At 37.4% G+C, this 21,375-nt stretch overlaps 1 protein-coding gene across 5 annotated transcripts in view; it reads right to left on the reverse strand.

Annotated features, from left to right (window-relative positions):
* AMBRA1 (autophagy and beclin 1 regulator 1) overlaps nt 1-21,375 on the reverse strand; it is a 137,487-nt gene that overhangs the window by 31,909 nt on the left and 84,203 nt on the right. For all 5 annotated transcript variants that reach the window (XM_014070546.2, XM_087720259.1, XM_014070575.2 and 2 more), the window contains 3 exons: nt 16,789-16,899; nt 8,115-8,303; nt 7,598-7,752 (listed from right to left, as the gene is read on the reverse strand). In XM_014070546.2, coding sequence (XP_013926021.2) covers nt 7,598-7,752; nt 8,115-8,303; nt 16,789-16,899 — 455 coding nt within the window. The remainder of the gene's footprint in view (nt 1-7,597; nt 7,753-8,114; nt 8,304-16,788; nt 16,900-21,375) is intronic.

The raw sequence follows: 21,375 nt of genomic DNA on the forward strand, positions 1-21,375 counted from the left end.
GGATAATTTTATGAGATCCCCTAATTGCACCTTTCTGGAAGGGTAAGAAGTAATATATTGGAAAATTATTCTATATTTTTAAAAGAGTTGATAGGGGATGGGTTTTTTTCCATGTTGTTGTTTATGAAATCTGAAAGACTGTAGCATTGGTTGAATGTTCAATTTCTTCTGTCGATATCACTGATTGCTTCACATCTACTAATCATTAGTCTTCTACTGTGCTTTCTGCATCTTTGGAACAGAACATCAAACATTCTTGAATCATTTTTCCTTAGACTTTTATTTATTTCCCATCCTCCCCTACACATTCTTCTCATTTTTTGCAAATGTTGCTTAGGATTTTTTCCATGATAAATTGCGTTTTCATGCAAATGTATATATAAAACTGTAACAAAAATGAAATTATTTACTCCCTCAAACTTGAATCCCCCGCCCCCAAGAATCACTCTTGTTTTCCTTCTGAAGTTGTACAAATTTCTTAAATAGGACATCTCCATGCTGCATATTGGGTTTTTTAGTTGAACCAGTCCTGAATTAAATCCAATGGTGAATACCCATCCTTATTTCAAATCCTATGTTCTCTGCAAATTTTCATTTGGGTAGCATGCCTGCAACAGAAATATGCTCAGTTTACAAATATCTTAATTGTAACAGTATGTGAGACTAGTCTTGGGAGCCAAGAGGAAAGAGGAGCTCTTCTGCCCAATTAGAAAAGGTTCAGTCCAAATTTCCAAGGACCAAGTTTCAATTGGCTCCATACGTTCCTAACATAGTATTAAGAGGCAGGCAGGACTGAAAACTTGAAACTGACACAAGGACTGAAAACTTGAAACTGACACAAGGATTTGCATTATTGCATACTGTTTAAAGTTTCAGCCTTTTCTTTTCTTTTTCTTTTTCTTTGCAAAACCTACAATATTGGGCTTCTCCACGGAGGCCTTTTTAATGATGGGCTATGACTGAGCAATCATCACACTTAAGAAATGTACCTGAGAGATTTGGAAGCTCAACTGGACCAACCTGCCCTACCCAGGAATTATTTTCTGAGCAGCCGTACCCCCTCCCTCAATTTTTAAGGCCAGGAAGTATTAACACTATATAATTGTCCATAAACTCTGAAAAGTACCGGCCTTAGCATGTTTTAATAATTTTCTTACAGCAATATTTAAAGGCAGATATAGAAAAAAAAATCCCCTATGAGTTAATACTATATCCTTATGAAAACATATTTATTGAATCCATAGCCCACATTCTAATATCTTTTTTGTCTTTTTTATAAGAATGCAATGAGGACCCGGATTGTTGTTGGGGGCAATATGCTGACTCTGTAAACCGCTTAGAGAGGGCTGAAAGCCCTATGAAGCGGTATATAAGTCTAACTGCTATTGCTATTGCTATTGCTAAGTTCCCTACTTTACAATGCATCCAGGCAATTCTTATTTATTCTATCTACAGTTACTACTATCAGACCAATATGATTTAGTTTCTAAGAATGTGGCCAAATTTTGCCATACTTTTTAAAGCCAGGGTAGGTTCCAGCAAGCACTACTGCTGGTTTGCTTGTGTGCGCGCATGTGCAGTGCAATTAAAATTGTTTTAACTAGTTCAGGGGTGTGGCAGGCCTAGGTCACTGCCGGGTCCAGGGACCCAGGCCGCCAAACCACTACCCATTTGGCCAAACTGGTCCGAACTAGTAGGAACCCAACACTGCTGTGAATGCATCCAGAATCCTGCTGTAAACTACAGCTTTATTTTGTTTCATCTGCTGTTAATTTTTTGTACTCTGGTTGGTGTCCATAATAAAATAAATACTTGTAAGGGTTACACTGAAATTTGTCAATTAAGAAGTTATGTGTGATTTTTAATTTTGAGCTGAAAGAGCATCATTAAAACCAAAATTAAATGTTATTGTGTTCTCATTTGTCAAACTTCTAATTAGCAATGGCAATGAACAGATGAAAGGTTAACGAAGCAGAGTAAAACTTTGGAAGAACACTTAAAAATATAACACATGAAATATAAGGAAGCCATTTAACTAGTCTGGAATTGACATTTTTACAGGCTAATCAAGTAGAGACCTTGTATTTCATACCACTTTTTCTTAACACATTGTTTAATCATTTAGAAGAGAGAAGGGAAGGAGAACAAAATATTAATGAAAGAAAACAGACTTCTCAAACTTTTAAATAATGGACAATAACAGTCTTGAACAGCTTTGCGGCTTATTGTAAATATTTTTCTGTTGTTTTTTTTTTGAAAGAAAATATATAAAGGATGAGTATAATCTCATCTGACTCAAAATGCAGAGAATCATGTGACTTAGTTTTTTTGAACTCCAGCAAAATCCTATAGTTTCATATCACGGCCACCTTAAGACACAGAAATAAGAATAGGTGAAAAACAACTGTGTAGACCTAGGTCTTCAAATTGCTGAAATGCTAAATGAAAACTTCAGATGACCTCAGAAATCTAGTCCATAATATTTACAGTGCGTTCAGAAAGTATTCAGACCCCCTTCACTTTTGTTCAATTTTGGTATGCTGCAGCCTGATTCTATAGTTATTGAATTTCATTTTTTCTCACTAATCTACACTTAGTATCCCATAATGACTAAGTAAAAATGGAGTTTCAGAATTATCTGTAAATTTATTAAAATGAAAAAACTAAAATATCACATTGGCATAAGTATCCAGACCCTTTGCAACACCACTTGAAGTTTAGCTCAGGTGCCCCCTATTTCTCTTGATTGTTGCGGACATGTTTCTACACCTTGATTGGAGTCAACCTGTGGTAAATTAAATTGATTGGACATGATTTGAAAAAGCACACACCTCTCTATAGAAGGCCTCACAGCTGACAATGCATGCTGTAGCAGAGCAAAAGCCATGAGGTCTAAGAAACTGCCTGCAGAGCTCACAGACAGGGTTATTGCAAGGCACAGATCTGGAGAAACCTATAATAAAATTTCTGCTGCACTGAAGGGTCCTAAGAATACAGTGGCCTTCGTAATTCTCAATTGAAAGAAGTTTGGCACAACAAGGACTCTTCCAAGAGCAGGACACCCGGTCAAACTGAGCAATTGGGGGAGAAGGGCCTTAGTAAGAGAAGTGACCAAGAACCCAATGGTCACTCTGGATTGAGTTCCAGAGATCCTGTGTGAAAATAGGGCAGAGTTCCTGAAGGACAACCATCACTGCAGCCTCCACTGATCTGGGCTTTATGGCAGAGTGGCTAGATGGAAGCCACTCCTTAGTGCAAAATATGAAAGCCAGCCTGGAGTTCATTAAAAAAAAAGCACCTGAAGGACTCTCAGACTGTGAGGAACAAGATTCTCTGGTCTGATGAAACCAAAACTGAACTGTCTGACCTCAATTCTAAACGTTCTGTCTGGAAAAAACTAGGCACCACCAATTACCTGCCCAATACCATCCCAACAGTGAAGCATAGTGGTAGCAGCATCATGCTGTGGGGGTGTTTTTCAGGAACAGGAACTGGGAGACTGGTCAGGGTTGAAGGAAAGCTGAATGGTACACAGGTATCCTCAATGAAAACCTGTTTCACAGCGCTCAGGACCTCAGATTGGGCCAAAGGTTCACTTTCCAACATGACAATGATCCTAAGCACGTAGCTAAGATGACACAGGAATGACTTAGGGACAACTCTAGGAAAGTTCTAGAGTGGCCCAGACGGAGCCCTGACTTGAACCCTATTGACCATCTTTGGAGGGACCTGAAAATGGCTATCCGGCATCAGACACCATTCAAACTGTCTGAGTTTGAGAGGATTTGCAAGGAAGAATGGCAGAAAATCCCCCAATCCAGGCATGTCACATCATACCCCAAAACTCAAGGCTGTAATTGATGCCGAAGGTGCTTCAACAAGGTACTGAGTGAAGGGTCTGATGCCAATGTGCTATTTTAGGTTTTTTCTTTTAATATATTTACATTTCTAAAATTTTGCTTTCATTTTGTCATTATGGGGTACTGAGTGTAGATTAAGAAGAAAAAAAATGAATTTCAACAAGTGTAGAAACAGGTTGCAGCATAACAAAATTGACAAAAGTGAAAGGGGTCTGAATACTTTCTGAATGCACTGTATAATAGGGAAGTTAGAACAGTTAGAGAATGGACTGGGATAAGAGAGACCTAGATTCAAGCCACTGGATCATAATACTGTACAATAGCAGAGTTGGAAGGGACCTTAGAGGTCTTCTAGTCCAACCCCCTGCCTAGGCAGGAAACTCTATACCGTTCCAGACAAATGGCTATCCAACAGCTTCTTAAAAACTTCCAGTGTTGGGGCATTCACAACTTCTGGAGGCAAGCTGTTCCACTGATTAATTGTTCTAACTGTCAGGAAATTTCTCCTCAGTTCTAAGTTGCTTCTCTCCTTGATTAGTTTCCACTCATTGCTTCTTGTTCTATCCTCAGGTGCCTTGGAGAATAGTTTGACTCCCTCTTCTTTGTGGCAACCCCTGAGATATTGGAACACTGCTATCATGTCTCCCCTAGTCCTTATTTTCATTAAACTAGACATACCCAGTTCCTGCAACCGTTCTTCATATGTCTTAGTCTCCAGTCCCCTAATCATCTTTGCTGCTCTTCTCTGCACTCTTTCTAGAATCTCCACATCTTTTTTACACCGTGGCGACCACAACTGAATGCAGTATTCCAAGTGTGGCCTTACCAAGGCATTATAAAGTAGCATTAACACTTCACGTGATCTTGATTCTATCCCTCTGTTTATGTAGCCTAGAACTGTGTTGGCTTTTTTGGCAGCTGCTGCACACTGCTGGCTCATAAAATACGGTACTTTGTAACCATCCTAGGGCATGCTGTCAGGATCCAGCATTCCTGAGGGAATGAAATTTAGGGATTTTATTGCTACTTCGGCACCACTGGCCTACTGCTGTTCAGCACCAGTGCCATACTTATGTGATCCTCATTTTCAACATTCCCTGACAGTTTCACACAAGTCAATGGGGAACCTGAAAAAAAATGCAATATGATTGCCAATGCTCCTAGCCAACTTTGCACTAACAAAGTCTTCGTTTTTGGGAAACCTGCAGGAAGAAAGTCAATAGAAAAATGGTGCAGACTGTCAACAGAAAGAGAACACTGTCTGAAACGGGGACTGAAGTGTCCCCACAGTTGTAAGAGAAGGCATGCCGCCAAGCAATCGAGTTTAGATGACAGCAGGGGTGCTGTAACAAATGTAATTTCAGGAAGGAGTTGTAACTCCCTTAATTCAGTGCCATCACAATTTTGAATGGCCACTTTGTCATTATGCAAGACCTGTCTTGGTTTCAATTAAACCTGTCTTAGAAATTGACTAATAATAATCAAATATTCATTTGATGTTGTTATGCATTTATTACTTATTATTACTTTGCATTTGTCTAAGCTTGTTTTATTTGTGTAAACTGCTTTTGTGATGCTTCTTCGTACAACACATAGCACCGCAAGTTTGGCCTATATATTTTTTAAAATATACGAACATACTAAGAATTGTTTCTCTTTCGTGGAGAGTTGATCTGCCATCAGAGTCAAGTTAGGCATTTCCCAAAATTTTAACATGCTAAGCCCAGAATATTCACCATTATTAGGTTAGGATCAGACCAAGAAAGACTGCTCTTGTTTTCAAAACACCTCTGTTTGCTTTCAATAACATCAATAGATACTAAAATCAGGTTAATATGTATCATTTTCACATTATTTCTGTACAATTCACATGCTTTCTCAGGAGAAAAGTAATTTTTTTCCAGAAATATTTCATTCCTATCACCACCTCAAATTTAAGCCCAAAAATTTAAACATTGAGCTCCTTTCCTGAGAGGTCTGTCTGCCTTTATTTCAAATCAAATAGTAATTGTAATTTATTTTTTATTCTGTGCCATTTTCTTTTAGTTCTGCATTCCCATAATTCTATATCATCTTATCTGTTATTAAGAAAAGGCTGATCAATAAAAGTTCAATGCAAACCAGTTTGAAGTAGCATTATTATATTTTGAATGGACAACCTGGATAACAATTTCTTGAGCTACAGATTACAATATTTGAAATCAATATTATTGTAGGTGATTAAATTCACAAAGAAAGAAAAACCCCAAGCACCTTCCCCTGTTTTTGAATAAAAAATTAGTGGGGTACTTTTACTGAAGGGATAAAAGTAGTTTTCTATATAAAGGGAAAATTCCATTAGGACAGGTGTTTTTCATCAAAGCTGCCTCCAATTCAACCTCAATTTATTCAAATGTTCTCCTAACTCTCCATAATGTCCTTTCTCCTTCTGTATCTTTTACAATTTCTGCTTGACTGTTTCTTTATTTGCTTTCTCTCTAACCCTCTTTGTTTTTCCCAACTTTATTTTCCCACGTTTGCTGCCAACTGTAGCTCATTTTGAAAACTAAACACAGTGTTGTTTTATCAGTAGATGGAGCTATGGCTGTTGAATTTCAGTGTTTTATCACTCTCAACTGACAAAAAATAATGCCGTAGGCTTTGTTTTACTGCTGTAATTACAACAATACTCAAGAATGTATGAAACAAAATAAAGTAACAATATAAAACACATCACAGTATAATAAATGACAAAATTAAAACAATAATTTTGAAAAGTTGCCACAGCCAAAGTAGTCTTTGAGGTAGTATGCAAAGGGTAATTTTGTCATCAAGACAATAAAAGTACTATATCCTAACTCTCTGCTATGAACTCCCTTATAGGCTTTTCACAATTACAAAAGAAATTAAACAAGTTCATTTTTTAAATATTGAGAATTATTTAGTACTGAGGAGTAATAACATATACATTATAATTGATTTTGCTAACAATTAATTTTCATGCAGATTTAGTACACGATTATTCTTTAGAAGCTATTTGATAAAACTGTCAAGGTCCAAAAAAGCATGGAATTATAAGTGCCCAAATAAAATAAGAAACTTCATTCAGTATTTAATAAGATTTGGGGTGATTTCCAATTAAATAAATTGCCTGCTTGAGCAAGAACTTAATATTTACACTTTCTTTTATCTTAAAGAGTATAAAGGATCAATTATACGAAAATATGATTTAAAGTAATAATTTTTTAAATAAATGTAGGATTTGAAGGCTAATAATACATTGTGATTTAGGTTTATCAGAGTATCATGTTTTCTGAAGAAGCACTTCATTTCTAAACACTAACATTTAACATTAATATCAACCAATGTTACATGAATAACTGACAAATGTTATTTTCAAGGTAAACCAATTAATCCTATTTGGACTGGATGTCTGCTCTTTATTTACCCCTATTTAACATAGACCCACTGACTCATTAAAGAGACCTATTTCTATTAAACAACATTAAACATTCATCTGGTGGTAATATTTCATTCTTATACTATTTCTGCCAATAATAATGTTCCCATAGTAATTCCTGCTACTTGTCTATTTATTCTAATAACAACCCAAAAAAATCAGTGGCAGTGAAAAGCCAACGTAGTGAAAAAGCAAGACTGTTACCTTCCACAATCTTTTAAAGAGCTTTGCTTCATTAATATACCAATCTGTTTCCAAATAAACATACGGAGGTAGTTAAACAGGTAACACCACTTACCCTCATTGAAGTCTCTCCTCCATGTGGTTGCTGAAGCCTGAAAACCTGAGCCACCATATGTTCTGTAGATGGGTGCAACAAGATGCGACGAGAAGCCAATCCTACCATGACATACCTGCCCATTGGGGACAAGCTCACAGAAATGGCATTGGGACCTAGGCATGAATCAAACCATAATAAACATCTTCATTAATGAATCCTTGCTTCTGATCCTCCTTCTTTTTCCGTTTCCCTTATGTAGACTGCTATTAATCTTAAAAAAAACTTTGCTTATATTATCTTAGTCAACTAATAGCAGTAGCCAAAGTTCAAGATCAAATTTAGTTAAGCAAATGCATCATAGGAATCACATGGTATATTTCACCACTCAGTTGCTACCAAATCAATCTACAGTTGGGATTATTTTTTCTATGCAATCATTACATATATCAGTTTGATGTCAGGGAAAAATGTACTTTCTAAGATATTGTTAACAGTCTTGATAGCTTTCCCAAATCTTTGACACATAATCTCTTACCAAATCGCTTCGTGTACAGCATTTCACCCAAGTTGTGTGGGGCAAGGGAATAGACTGCGAGTATCCCCTCATCAGGAAATCCTCGCTGACTGCTAGGAATGAAAGCTGCTAAAAGCTGCCCATCTGCAGAAATATCACAGCTGGCATCATTGTATATCTTGCAGTTCTGAACAAGCACATTCACAGATGCTACACAGGGGAAAAAAGAGAAGAGTCTAGAATTTAATTCAGAACAGCAGCAAAATCTTGAGTCATTTATATGTTTTTCTAGTACCACTAAATTAATTCTAAAAGATTTGTTATCTATATGAATGTGTTAGTCAGTAATGCAGAATTCAGACGAATAAAACCTTTTCTCCTTAAGATGGCAATTGAATTTATATATATTCCCAGTTACTTTTTCTTTATTTTTATTAATATATTATTTTCACTTTAATATTTGTTATGTTAATTCTTTGACTGACTGTAAATTCTAGAATATGAGCATCTGAAGATATCTGCAACAAATGCTATTGAAGTTAACAAATCCTCATTTTGAAGTCTTGGGACTTTAATATACTGTATTTTTCAGAGTATAAGACGCACCTTAATTATGAGGGAGGAAATCAGGGAAAAAAACCTTTCTGCCTCTTTCCCAGCAGCATCCATCAGCATTCATCTGGCTAACATCTTTGCTGCCTCAGTTGGAGCATGATTCCCAAAGCTACCTGGGGAACTGCGATGAAAGCCTTTTCAATGAAAGAGATGCGCATTTCATGGTGGATACAATTTGGGGGTGGCAGGGAATGGGGTGCCCTGGCAGCTGCTTCTTAGAGCCCACACCCTTAAGTGATGCTGCCAGAGACCATGGTTTCGCACCCCCTCTCCCGGGTAACAGCCGACAGGAGAGGAGGCAGCGCGCCGGGCAAAGTTTCACCACCCCCACCCCAACGAGCGAGAGGAGGGGAGAGTCCAGCAGCGCGCGGGGCACTTCTTCACCACTGGCAGGGATGCCGGGCACCCCATCCCCTGCCCCACCTGCCACCCCCAAATTGTGCCCCACTATGAATGGGGTGCCCGGCATCCCTGCCAGTGGTGAAGAAGTGCCCCAGGCACTGCTGGACTCTCCCCTTGTTTGTTGGGGCGGGGGTGGTGAAACTTCACCCGGCACGTTGCCTTTCCTCTCCTGTCGGCTGTTATCCAGGAGAGGGGACGCGAAACCATGGTCGCTGGCAGTGACACTTAAGGGCATGGGTTCTAAGAAGCGGCTGCCAGGGTACCCCATTCTCTGCCCCACCTGCCACCCCCAAATTGTACCCCACCGTGAAATGTGCATCTTAATAGAGCCATGACGTGGGTTTCCTTTGCTGTCTGCGCACTCTGGGTGGCCAGCAGCCAAGTCGCCAAGCCGGCAATCAGCCAGTTGCCTCTAATCTGCTTGCCCTGTGTCCAAGGCCAGCTCCTTTGCCCGACTGCGCTGGCCAGGAGAAAACAAGCGGTAAATCTATAAAGGAGGAGGAGGGCGTGTGGCTCTGCAATGTGCACCGGGGAACTGGGAAGGAAAGCATTTTCAGGTGGCAGCACGTGCTGGAACAGCCTACCACCTGAAACACGATGCACTTGTTTGGCCTCTGAATGCGCCCTTTTTGGAATCAGGGAGGGGACCCTGCAGCCCGAAAAGGCTTTCACCACAGTTCCCCAGGCAGGTTCAGGAATCAGGCGCCATGTGAAAGTGAGGATCCCCGTCGCATGGAACCCTCCAAAAATGTGATGCGTGGAGCGGGTGGGTAGAGCTACATTCAGAGTATAAGACGCACCCAGGTAACTCTCCACTCAAGTTATGGGACCTTGAGTTTTCATAACATAGCTCTACCTTTAAGTCAAGAAAAATTAACCATGGCTATTGAGTAAACCATATTAGTAAAATTTATAAATTAATCTGAATCATAGCTGGTGGGTTTTAATATTGTGCTAAGTCAATGTCCTCAAATCAGGAGTTTATATTGGTGCACCTACCCATTGTTTCCTTAGCCTCCTGTTTTTAATTTTCCTTCTAACAGTCTTGCTTTATTTGGCTCCATGTTCTTTGTTTCTTAAAGTTTTCTTTTCCCCACTTCTTTCGTGCTCATTATATAGAGGAATCTTTTTCCATGGGTATTTGGTTTTCACTACTGCCTTCTCTGTACCTTACTGCTTCCCCCTCCCCTATCTTTTCCTTAGCTGCATTTTTTACCTCATGGATCAGTAGTCAAATTTACTAGTGATATCCCCTTTGTCAGCAATCTACCTATTTGTCTTTTAATTTCCACTTCCTAATGAAATCCTATAGAGATATGGTAGTTCTTGACTTATAAGGAGTCATTTAATGATCATTCAAATTTCTGACACTTTTAAAAAGCTACTTAGTACCTGTCCTCAAAGTTATGACTGCAGAATTCCCCTTGGAAGTTGTGATTCGAATCCAATGATTCGCTTTATGACTATTGTAAAAACAGTTGTAAAAATGAGCCCAGTCATGTGGTGCTTCAACTTTCAACCACAACTTATGACCAAAATTCTTGACTCTGTTATGTTTGTAAGTGGACAACTACCTGTATCAGTTCAGTTTCCCTACTATGTGCTCACTACACTTACCAATCCTATATCAGTAGATAACTTTGTCTCAATGAAACTGGATTCTCATTGTACTTACAATCTATCTTCAAGCACTCTGTTCTTCCAATTTAATTTTTCCTAACATTTACTATCTTTGTTGTTACTTACATAACACTATATTATGGACTTCAGCTTCAAGTTTACAATGACCAGCTGTCTGCAAGTGCTTGTTCTAGCTAGGTAAATTAAAATTATGGATTATTACCAGCAGTTCTCCCTTACCCATAGTAATTGGGACTAGGAACTCCAGCGCTAAGTAAGCTCGTCATAAGCATGATGCTACATAACCACACCAACCTATGACAGTAGTTCTGGCAATCCTAGTTGCCATCATAGGGTAGATACCACACAGTCACAGGACTCCAGTCATGTGTTTTGTGTCCTTCTGTCCATTAACTTTGCTTGTTAGAAGCTGGCAGTAAAAGTTGCAATAGTGATCACATCATCCCGGGATGCTGCAATGTTGTAATTGTGGGCTGGTTGCCTAGCATCAAATCATGATCACATGACTGCAAGGACATTGCAATGGCCACAACTATCTGGACCCATTGTAAGTATCCCTCATTCAGCATTATCATAACTTCAAATGGGCACTGAACAAGTGGATGTTAAATGGGGATTACTTGTATAATATCTGCCAACCATAAGCATTTTTGAGAATGAAGAGTTTTCAACAGGAAAAGTGCTGCAATAGCACTAGTCAGCTTTAATTCTCTTTTATCAAACACTTATGCACAATACTGAAGGAAGTCCAGAATTGTCAATGAAAAATACACTTAGTACCTTGCATTCCTTAGCTAACACAGAAATTAACAATAGCAACAACACTAATTATTCTTAACAACTCACTTTTTTAATTGGTGGTTTTTAGTTATGCACCTCATTCCCTGTTGAGCAGCATGCAAAAGGAGCATTTACAAAATCACTATTATTATTAAAATTTGACCTATGATAATATGGTGACAAGATGTCTGACTAGCTGTCAAATGATGGCTGTGGACTACTATTGATACATTTTTACCTCAAACATCCAATATAATGTATTTATAGCCACATGTAATATGATCCTCATCAGATCTATAACCTGAAGAAGCAGGCAACGCAGACAGCAAATATTATAATACTTTAGATCAAAGCCACATTAAATTTATGCATATTTGCTTAAATGCAATTACAATCAAATCCAGTTTCTACAACTAGTAATGATCTTCCCACAATGCAGTTTTTCAAACTACCTGAAAATCTTTCTAGACCCAATCTCGCTTTTATTTAATTTGTCTCCTGCAAGTAAGCAGAAAGTATCCAAGTATCTGTTCTGAATTAAGCCAGTAAGAAACTCTTTTCAGAGAGGTTCATGTGCTACCCCATCAAAACTTTAGCATAACTATATTTGTGTTAAACAGTTAGCATTTTACCCTATCAATGGTCTTTCCAGAGCTTTGTGCTATGGTTTAAATATTGCTAACCATCTGCATAGATTTTCTTGCTCAATTCATTTTCAAACAGTTCTGTGTTACATGTGTTTGCTACGAGCTTTTAGATATTATACATATATATTCCAAGATGTGTTTCTTAGGACAACAGACTGAACAAGATTAAAGCTAAGGGCGATCATCTTGGAGGATCTGTTTATATTTATTCTGATTTAAATTAAAGAGAGAGGAATGCTAATGGGTGTTTCTTCAGAATCTAGCTAGCTGATATGGAAACAAGGTAATCTGGATAATTCATTGGACTCATCCACTTTAGTGGGACTAGTCAAAAAATGTCTTTTTAAAAGTACAGAAATCTAAGGAGCAGGACTTCTGGCTTTCAAGTCTAATGCTTGCTTGCTTCCCCTACCTTTTTTCTACTCTCTAGCCTAAATTGACTGTTGGAAGATTATACAACATACTGTATCATTAGATCAAGCAGAAGATTCAATTAGTTCATTTTTCTACTTCCCAAAATGACCAAGTAGATATGTCAAAAAAGTAGACATTAAAAGTTGACATGATATTAAAAATTTTATTCAGAAATATTCAATTCCAAAAATAGTTAATTTAACCATTGGAATGAATATAGTTGATATCACTTTTATGAAGCCCATTACAAAAGCCAATCTTACTGGCTTCTATTTTTCGCTCTATTGCCATACTAGATATTGTGAAACCATTCTGGGAATCCAGATATTTAAGGAATTCTAATTTCAAGAATTTAGAAAGCAGTCCTTTTGTTGCTGTTGTTTAAAAGAAAGCTTGGTTAATTAACTTCTACATGAAGGAGGAAGTGGCTCAGTGGTTAGAATGCAGTATTGCAGGATAACTCTGCTTACATTGCCAGGAGTTTGATTCCTTTGATCCTGAGTGGGTCAAGGTTGACTCAGCCTTCCAGGTTGGTAAAATGGGGACTCAGATTATTAAAGGCAATATGCTGACCCTGCAAACTGCTTAGAGAGTGCTGTAAAGCATGGTGAAGCAGTATATAAATTTAAGTGCTATTACTATACTGTACTTGACTCCTAAAACTAACCATGTATTGCTGTCAAAGAAAGCAGAAAATCTATGGCATTTCCTCCATGATTAAATTAAATTTTCAGAAATTTATAGGATTTGTAATCTCTGAAGATGTTAAAGGGGAAAGATGAAGGTTTGTGTTACCCATCTCCTAGTTTACTAGTTGATTCCAATATTAATTATGGTTTCTTTTACAAAAGTGTACCCTAGTAATAAAAAATAAGATTATCCACAAATAACTAATGGTTATCTTTTTAATATAATTTTGTAATTATGTTTAAACAATTAAGATTATCAAATAATGTATATACATTTGGGAAGCAGCATGTTAAACTCCCAAACCTGATTTAATAAATTGAATTATACACACAGTATGCATGATTTAGTTCTCATTAACACTTAAATAACGTATAGCATCTGAACTAGGACATCACTGAATACTTGCAAACAAGTCACATTTTAAAGTCAATTCTCAGTCTCTCTCTCTCTCTCTCTCTCTCTCTCTCTCTCTCTCTCTCTCTCTCTCTATCTATCTATCTATCTATCTAAAAGCTATTATGTCAAGTATTTTTTGCTTGTATTCTAAAACGGTCAGACAATATTACTATTTATCTATTAGTCAAAATTTCTCTTATAATGTTTTTCTTTATATTTTACGGTTCTTACTGTTGTTTAAGAGAATCATGTATGTGAGATGGGTAACTATATAAATTGAATGAATGAATGAATAAATGAATGAACGAATGAGCTGCCCTGTCTGGGAATAGCATTGTCAACTTTCAGGAACATGTAGAATATATTGAAGACAGTTTTATTCAATATTTAAAGCTAAAAGTCATACCTTTTTTAAGGAAGATTCTTAAGCATTTTATTTATACTTTTCACTTTAGGAGTCTTATAGTAGGTTTATTATAAGTTTCATCATGAGCTAGATGATCCCTTGATCACATATTTCACTTATTTTCCAGGCACAGCAGAAAATATATTCTTTTTTCCTATGAAGGTCAGCAACATCTGATACAGAATTTGCAGTTTCCACTTTTAATAAGTTTGCTATCAGGATTTGCTGTCAGATATTTAAAAGATGGCAGATCTAACTTCCCCTTACTTCTGAATTAAATAACGCTTGGTCAATTGCTTTTTAACATAATCCCAGCTGGCTTTACTAACTTTTTAATTAAGAAAAAAACCTTTCCTGTTATTACGAGAGAAACAAATATGACTTCCAAGGTGAACTTTTTTACAAATTCTGGCTGTCAAGCTTTCTATTATCCAAGCAGTATGAAAGAGCTCAAAGATGTTCTAGGCCAGTTCAAACTGAAGATGACTGTTATTTCTTTGCAGAAGCACCAGGTTTTCTCAAATATTACACTGCTATGTTTGATTCTAAATGAAAAATTACTATTATTTCAGTTTAAGGCATTGCAAGAGACATGTCTCAATCCACTAGAATATTTTTAGGGATGCCTCCTCCCTCTAAATTGGTAACAAGGCAACAGTTAGGTTAAATTTGTGCAGCTAAATCCTGTATAGCAGGACCGTCAAACTCAATTTCATTGACGACCACATCAGGATTGTGTTTGACCTTGGGGAGACAGGGTAGGTGTGGCCAGCTTGACATGACTTGTGTCAGGGGCACGTGTGGTGCCCTGAGCTCCATTTTTGGCTGCAAAGGCCTCCTGCAATCCTCTGTCAGCAAAAATGGACCTCGGGAGGGTCACCGTTTTCATTGGCAGAGGAACCGTGGGCCGGTCCTTTGCTGTTTCCAGGGCGGTCCTGGGGGGCCAGATCTAAGTACCCTGTGGGCCAGATCCAGCCCCTGGGCCTTGAGTCTGACACCCCTGCTGTACAGTTACCAACAGAATACAATTTGATTAAGCTTTCCTGTAAGGGTAAATGGATAGTTTCTCTCTGTTAAATCAAACTAGGTAGCCCTCATATACCAACTTAATGGCCCTAACTATTTTTCCCCCTTGGTTCAAATATAGCTGGGCAATATTAGAATTTGTACTGCTTTGAAGGGTCATGTATGTGAAGACAAAACTTTACTGAAATTAATAAAGTAAAGTCAGGGAATGTTTTACATTGGAATACAAATAGTTCCCGACTTACGACCACAATTGAGCCCAACATTTCCACTACTAAGCAACACACTTGTTAAGTGAGTTTTGCCCCATTTTACAACCTTTCTTACCACAGTTGTTAAGTGAATCGGTGCAGTTAAGTTAGCAACATCGTTTAATGAATCTGGCTTCTCTGCTGACTTTATTTATCAGACGGTAGCAAAAGGAAATCAGATGGCACTGGAATACTGCAATCGTCATAAGTACATGCCAATTGCCCAGTGTCTGAATTTTGATCACATGATCGTGTTGATGCTGTAATGGTCTTAAGTGTGAAAAACAATCATAAGTCACTTTTTCAATTCTGTTGTAACTTCTAATGGTCACTAAACAAATGGTTTTAAACCAAGGGTTATCCGCAGTTACATTTTATAACAAGGAGTAATTCCTGAAAGAAAGGTAAGCTAAAGAAAAGGAAATATATTTCCAAACAGTTCATTTACTAGTTATATCTACAAATGGTAATGAGAAATTGAATAAGGATGATATTGTTATCTTCACTATCACTTCATTTGAACATTAGTGCATTTAGAATATTATTTCTGGTGTACAACTCAATCCAAAAAACTCAGAACCATAATTTAATCTTAAATCTCTTAATTAAACTCTACAGTATATTCTTCCATCCTAGTTCTGTATCACAGTTAGGTAAAACACATTAGAGATTAATGTATTGCACAAATGTTTTTTGGTAAATAGGCTGTTGTCATAGATAGATATGATAAATAATTCCTAATTCAGTTTATAAGATTTGTGGTACATGACAAAGAATTCCTAATTTATAAGGTTTGTGGATGTTTTAATACAAATAATTGTAGGAGAAGGGACGGCAGAATCTGGAGGTGGAGCAAAAAGGGGGCTCATCCTAGAGTCCCTACATAGCCACAAGAAAACTAAGTTTAACATTCCCTTGAGTGCCACTGATCCTAATTTAAATCTCAGGTGCCAACTGTTAGTTGAGAAGATTCCTGTGTATAGGCTTTTAGCAATAAATCAGTTTAATTGAATCTTCATGTGTGGACCTGGTGTCTGTCTGTGTCTGTCTGTGTCTGTCTGTGTCTGTCTGTCTGTCTCTCTCTCTCTCTCTCCCTCACACATACATACCTTTGGTCTTTGCAAAGATCTACAGAACAAATGATTAAATTGGCCATTTTCAGGAGATCTGCAAACTTAAATAAATATCATTTCCCAGTTGTGATTTCAATTTTAATAGCTATAACCCACACATAAAACAAAATTCTTTGGGGTCCTCAACTATTTTAAAGAATGTAAAGGTGTGTGTGTGTGTGTGTGTGTGTGTAAAATCAGCTTCAACATATGTTATCTTTTGAGGAACAACAAGCTTCTCCTTCTGTGAACATCCCTAGTTGTTTTTAACTACCGAGGTTCTTCAGAGGTTAGTAGTTCTGCCTTCCCACTTACCATTGCTTATTTCTGGTAAGTCGAATTTAGTGAAATCCCACCACTGGAGCCGGTATGTGGTGTTTGCAATATTGCTGGCCACAGCAGACTGTCCATCTCCAATTACAGCCCCTAGGGACAAAAATAAGAACAGAACAGTCAATGAAACTTTCCAATTCAAAGGAATGACACCCAAAACATACTAACAATTTCAAAACTCAGAAGTCAAGGTCCAATGACTAATTTTATTGGTTTTTACAAAAAATACAAAGTCATGGAATTAGAAAGAAAGAAAAAATGCATATTAAATGATATCAAACTGTTAGATCAATAGAAGCTCTTCTTTCAAAATGATTTTAATATACTAAAGTTTTTATATTTTAAAATATCATACACCATATTTTTTTTGTAAATGAAACTTTTAAATAAATATGTCAATTTAGGATATTAATTAGAGTAAGAATAGTAACAAGCAGCAACACAAAGTTAAAACAATGAATCATCAGTGATATTCAAGGAATTATGGCACAGGAATATGAATAATAAAAAGGGTAACAAATAGCACTCATTAACCCTTTTCAAAATAACCCTAGGAGTGCAAGAGAAGGAATTTAGACATCGAAAAAGAATTAATCACTCTAGAACCATCATCAACGCAAAGCAACAAAACAACTTACATCTACAATTTTTGCAAAGGAAGACGACTGCTTCACTGTAAAAATTTCTACTGCGGATATGAAAGCCACAAGGAGGATCCCTATAAAGATGGAATTAGCCAGCAATGGCCCCTCTTCTCTCATATTCTTTCAGTACATAACAAACACTTCTGAGCAAAGGTAATGTTATGCCAGAATCATTTGACCATAGCTCCCTAATGCTTGTTCTTTTGGGTGAAGACAATTTATATTATTTCAAATCCATTATATCATAAATTTTGAAGGTAATTTAGTTACAATGATTCCTGATGTTTGCTAATAATTTAGTATTGCTTATATTAGAAGAATGAATATTCTAATGGCAAAAAAACAACTAATTCATATAATAGCAATGTCTCTGAAGTTAAGGACATGAAAGGAAGTGGTCTTCCTGATACGCTCCTTCTCATTGGGTGGAAATAGCATCCCTTACCTCATTCAGTTATGTATTTGTTTGAATCACTAGGTTCTCATGGCATCTGTCCAAGAGTTCTTAAAGAATTCAAATGTGAACTTACTGCTCTCTTATCAAAAATATGCAACCTGTCCCTCAGGTTGCTTGCTAGGGGACTGGAAAGTAGCCATTGTGAAAAGGATTTTAAAAAGGGATCCAAAGGAGAATTGAGAAATTATAGCCCTGGTGCCTTAATCTCTGTTTAAAAAATACCTTAGCACACAGAGCAAAAACTGAATAAAAATCAACATCAAGATGACGAAGTAATCCTGTCTCACCAAGCTGCTAAGATTCTTTTAAGCACAAATAGGCATGTGTATGGAGCTGACCCTGTTGATAGTACAGTATATATTTGGATTTTTGGCAAACATTTGACAAAATTCTTCATCAAAGGTTCTTCTGTAAACTTAGCAGTCATGGAATAAGATCTGTCATTTTATAAATTGCTAACTGGTAAAGGAAAGAGTAGGAATAATGGGCATTTTTTTTGACACGACCGTGAGGATGCTGCAATGATGTGTGAAAAACAGTCAGGAGTCATTTTTTTCAGTGCCACTGTAACTTCGAACAGTTACTAAGTGAATGGTTGTAAGTCGAGGACTAGATCTAATTGTAGTTATTAAGCTCTATCCGGTTGCATTTAACAAAATGTCACACATTACTCATCTAAGTCAAGATTTACTATGCATCATCAAATCAGAAGTATGTTATGGCAGAGCACACATTTAGTGGCAGATGGATTAGAAGTTTACATTTTATCTCATTTTAAATAAATTGAAAACCAGCATACCACCTTGCATTATCATTTTTATTCCCTACGTGTAAGAAAAATGACAAGAAAGTAAATTGATATGTGGCAGTTTACTAAGCAATGGCTACATCAATAAAGGGTTAGACATGCAAATCCAGTTCTTTCAGGAACCAGTCCTAGCAATCGTTTGACAAACTGTTTGAGAGACCTCTGTAGCTTCTATTGCCTGGAAAACTGAAAGGTGATGAAAGGCAGCTATTCAATAGCCTGGTGCTTGCCACCGCTGCAGGGGAGACATCACAACCTCTCTTCTAAGGTTTTTAGATTTCAACATGCTGAAGGGCAATTGAAATGCAGTAAACGTGGGTTTGATTGGCAACTTTCCTGCATCTGTCTATCACTGGATAATAGAACAGTGGGTGATGACAGAAATGAAGATAATTTCTTTTTACAGCTCACCCCCTCTACCCTGCTCCAACCACCACCCCCTATCAACATATGACAGAAGAGTGAAGGGGTGAAAACAATCTTTCAACCAAAAATAGGGTGATATTCTCCCACCACTGGAAGTTACAGGATGTTTTCCTATAATTTAAATGCCTCTAAATATTAATTTTAAAAAGTCTCTAAATGTAATTAAACATTTATATGAATTATGTCACGTTCACACTGGCATATATTAGAATGTGACTCGACAAGAGTGAAGCGATAATGATGCAGGGAGCTGTAGTTGTTGTGTAATCAAACCTTTCACACTTTGATTTTCAGTTCAGGATTCTGTTAGTCTATCAGATCCATTTTTGTTCTCTGCTACAAGTCTGCCACAATAGAAAAATGAAGCAGACAAAAGAGAATTACTTCTTTTGTTAACTTGCCCTCCAATTTTCAATGACAATTTACTGTTGCTGTATTATGCAACAATAGAAACTGTAAGAGTTACGATATGCAATATGAATATGAGATGGGCAGCATATGAATCACTAGGTGTGTAGATTTAACTGCAATCTAGGATAATCTAAAAACATCATAGGTACATATGCTTCAGATTCTTCCAGTGTACCTGATGAATAGGAAAGTAGAGATGTTTTTTTCCATTTTCAATTGACTGAAATTAACAGTATATGCAAGTCATATAATTGTACTTAATCTTAAACAATGTTTAGCAAACCCGTTTCAAACTGGGTTTATGTAGCTGGTTCATATGAATAAAAGATGGTGTTGTGCAACCTGCCTGCAGACTCAAAAATCTCATCCCAAGGAGAGAGAATTAGCTCACACTTGTGCACATGGATACCAAAACAAATTAATTGAGATCCTCTCTCTCCTGGATATAAAAGTTTTTTCTCTTCGTAAGAGAATGAAACGGAAAGGCAGTGAAAGAAGAGAGAGACAGGCGGTGTAAAGAAGATGGCTTCCACAGTCCTCAGCAGCCTCTGATTAATACTGATTAATGACAATTTACTGTTGTATCGACAGCCTCTAATTAATACCAAGAAGTTGGAGATGTCCAGAAAACTGAGGCAAAATATGTACTGTTTCAGGAAACTTTATTTTGCAGAAGCAGGCAAAACACCGGGGGGGGGGGTGTCCTCCTCCCTCCTCGTCCTCCTCCCTCCTCGTCCTCCTCCCTCCTCGTCCTCCTCCCTCGCAGGTAATCCTCCCAACACTACAATTGAGACTGTCAACTTGATTATTAAGCAAAGGGTTGCTAAGTGAAACCGCAACTGTGTAATGATCTTACTTCAGTTTTGCTTTTCTTTTCTTTACAGACCTGGGTAGGTCATAAATGTGAGGATTGGTTGTAAAATTATTTTTTCATCACTGCCAAATGTGAATGGTTTGCTAATTGATTTAGTCACTAAATGAGGATTGTTTATATCAATTTCTGGGGTATTTTTAGGATAAAAGGTGAGGTCTCATTTTCTTTATCGCTTTGTACAAGCTCAGCTGTCATATACGTTTCATAAAGATATAATCTTTTCCTTGGAATATTCTTCTAAGCATCACCAATTCCCTTGTAGAGTCTGGACGGAAGGATCTTCCGAGGTGGCGCAGTGGTTAGGGTGCAGTACTGCAGGCCACTTCAGCTGACTGCTATCTGCAGTTCAGCGGTTCAAATCTCACTGGCTCAAAGTTGACTCAGCCTTCCATCCTTCCGAGGAGGGTGAAATGAGGACCCAGACTGTGGGGGCGATATGCTGACTCTGTAAACCGCTTAGAGAGGGCTGAAAGCTCTATGAAGCAGTATATAAGTCTAACTGCTATTGCTATTGCTATCTTCATTTGTAGCAAACCAGTGACACTTTTGAATGGAACACAATCGTTTCTTTGGAATTTCTTTCACAATTAATTTGCAAGCTGCTGTATTACCATGATGTAAGCCACTCTGCAATTTTCTTCAGTTTTAAATCTTTGCATGTTAATATTTGAAGTCCAAAATAATGTTTACATTTTATCTTCTTTAAAAAAAGAAAGCCTGTTTTTATTTCAATGTTACTGATTTAACTGCCAAGGGGTGGGGAGGAAGAACTGAATCTTAGTCATTATGTTGTTTTATCCCATACCAAGGAAGTGCCACTATCAACGTTACTTGCATGTTTGATTTTTAACTACCAGAAGACCAGCACTACAAAGTGTAACAGTCCTAAACGAGAGTAAGCTAATGGGATAACTCCTAGAGAACATGTTATGGCAACAGGAAATACACC

This window comes from Thamnophis sirtalis, unplaced genomic scaffold (genome assembly GCF_051295495.1).
Source record: "Thamnophis sirtalis isolate CommonGarterSnake01/CBP01778 unplaced genomic scaffold, rThaSir2_p1.2 scaffold_1, whole genome shotgun sequence".
NCBI lineage: Eukaryota > Metazoa > Chordata > Lepidosauria > Squamata > Natricidae > Thamnophis > Thamnophis sirtalis.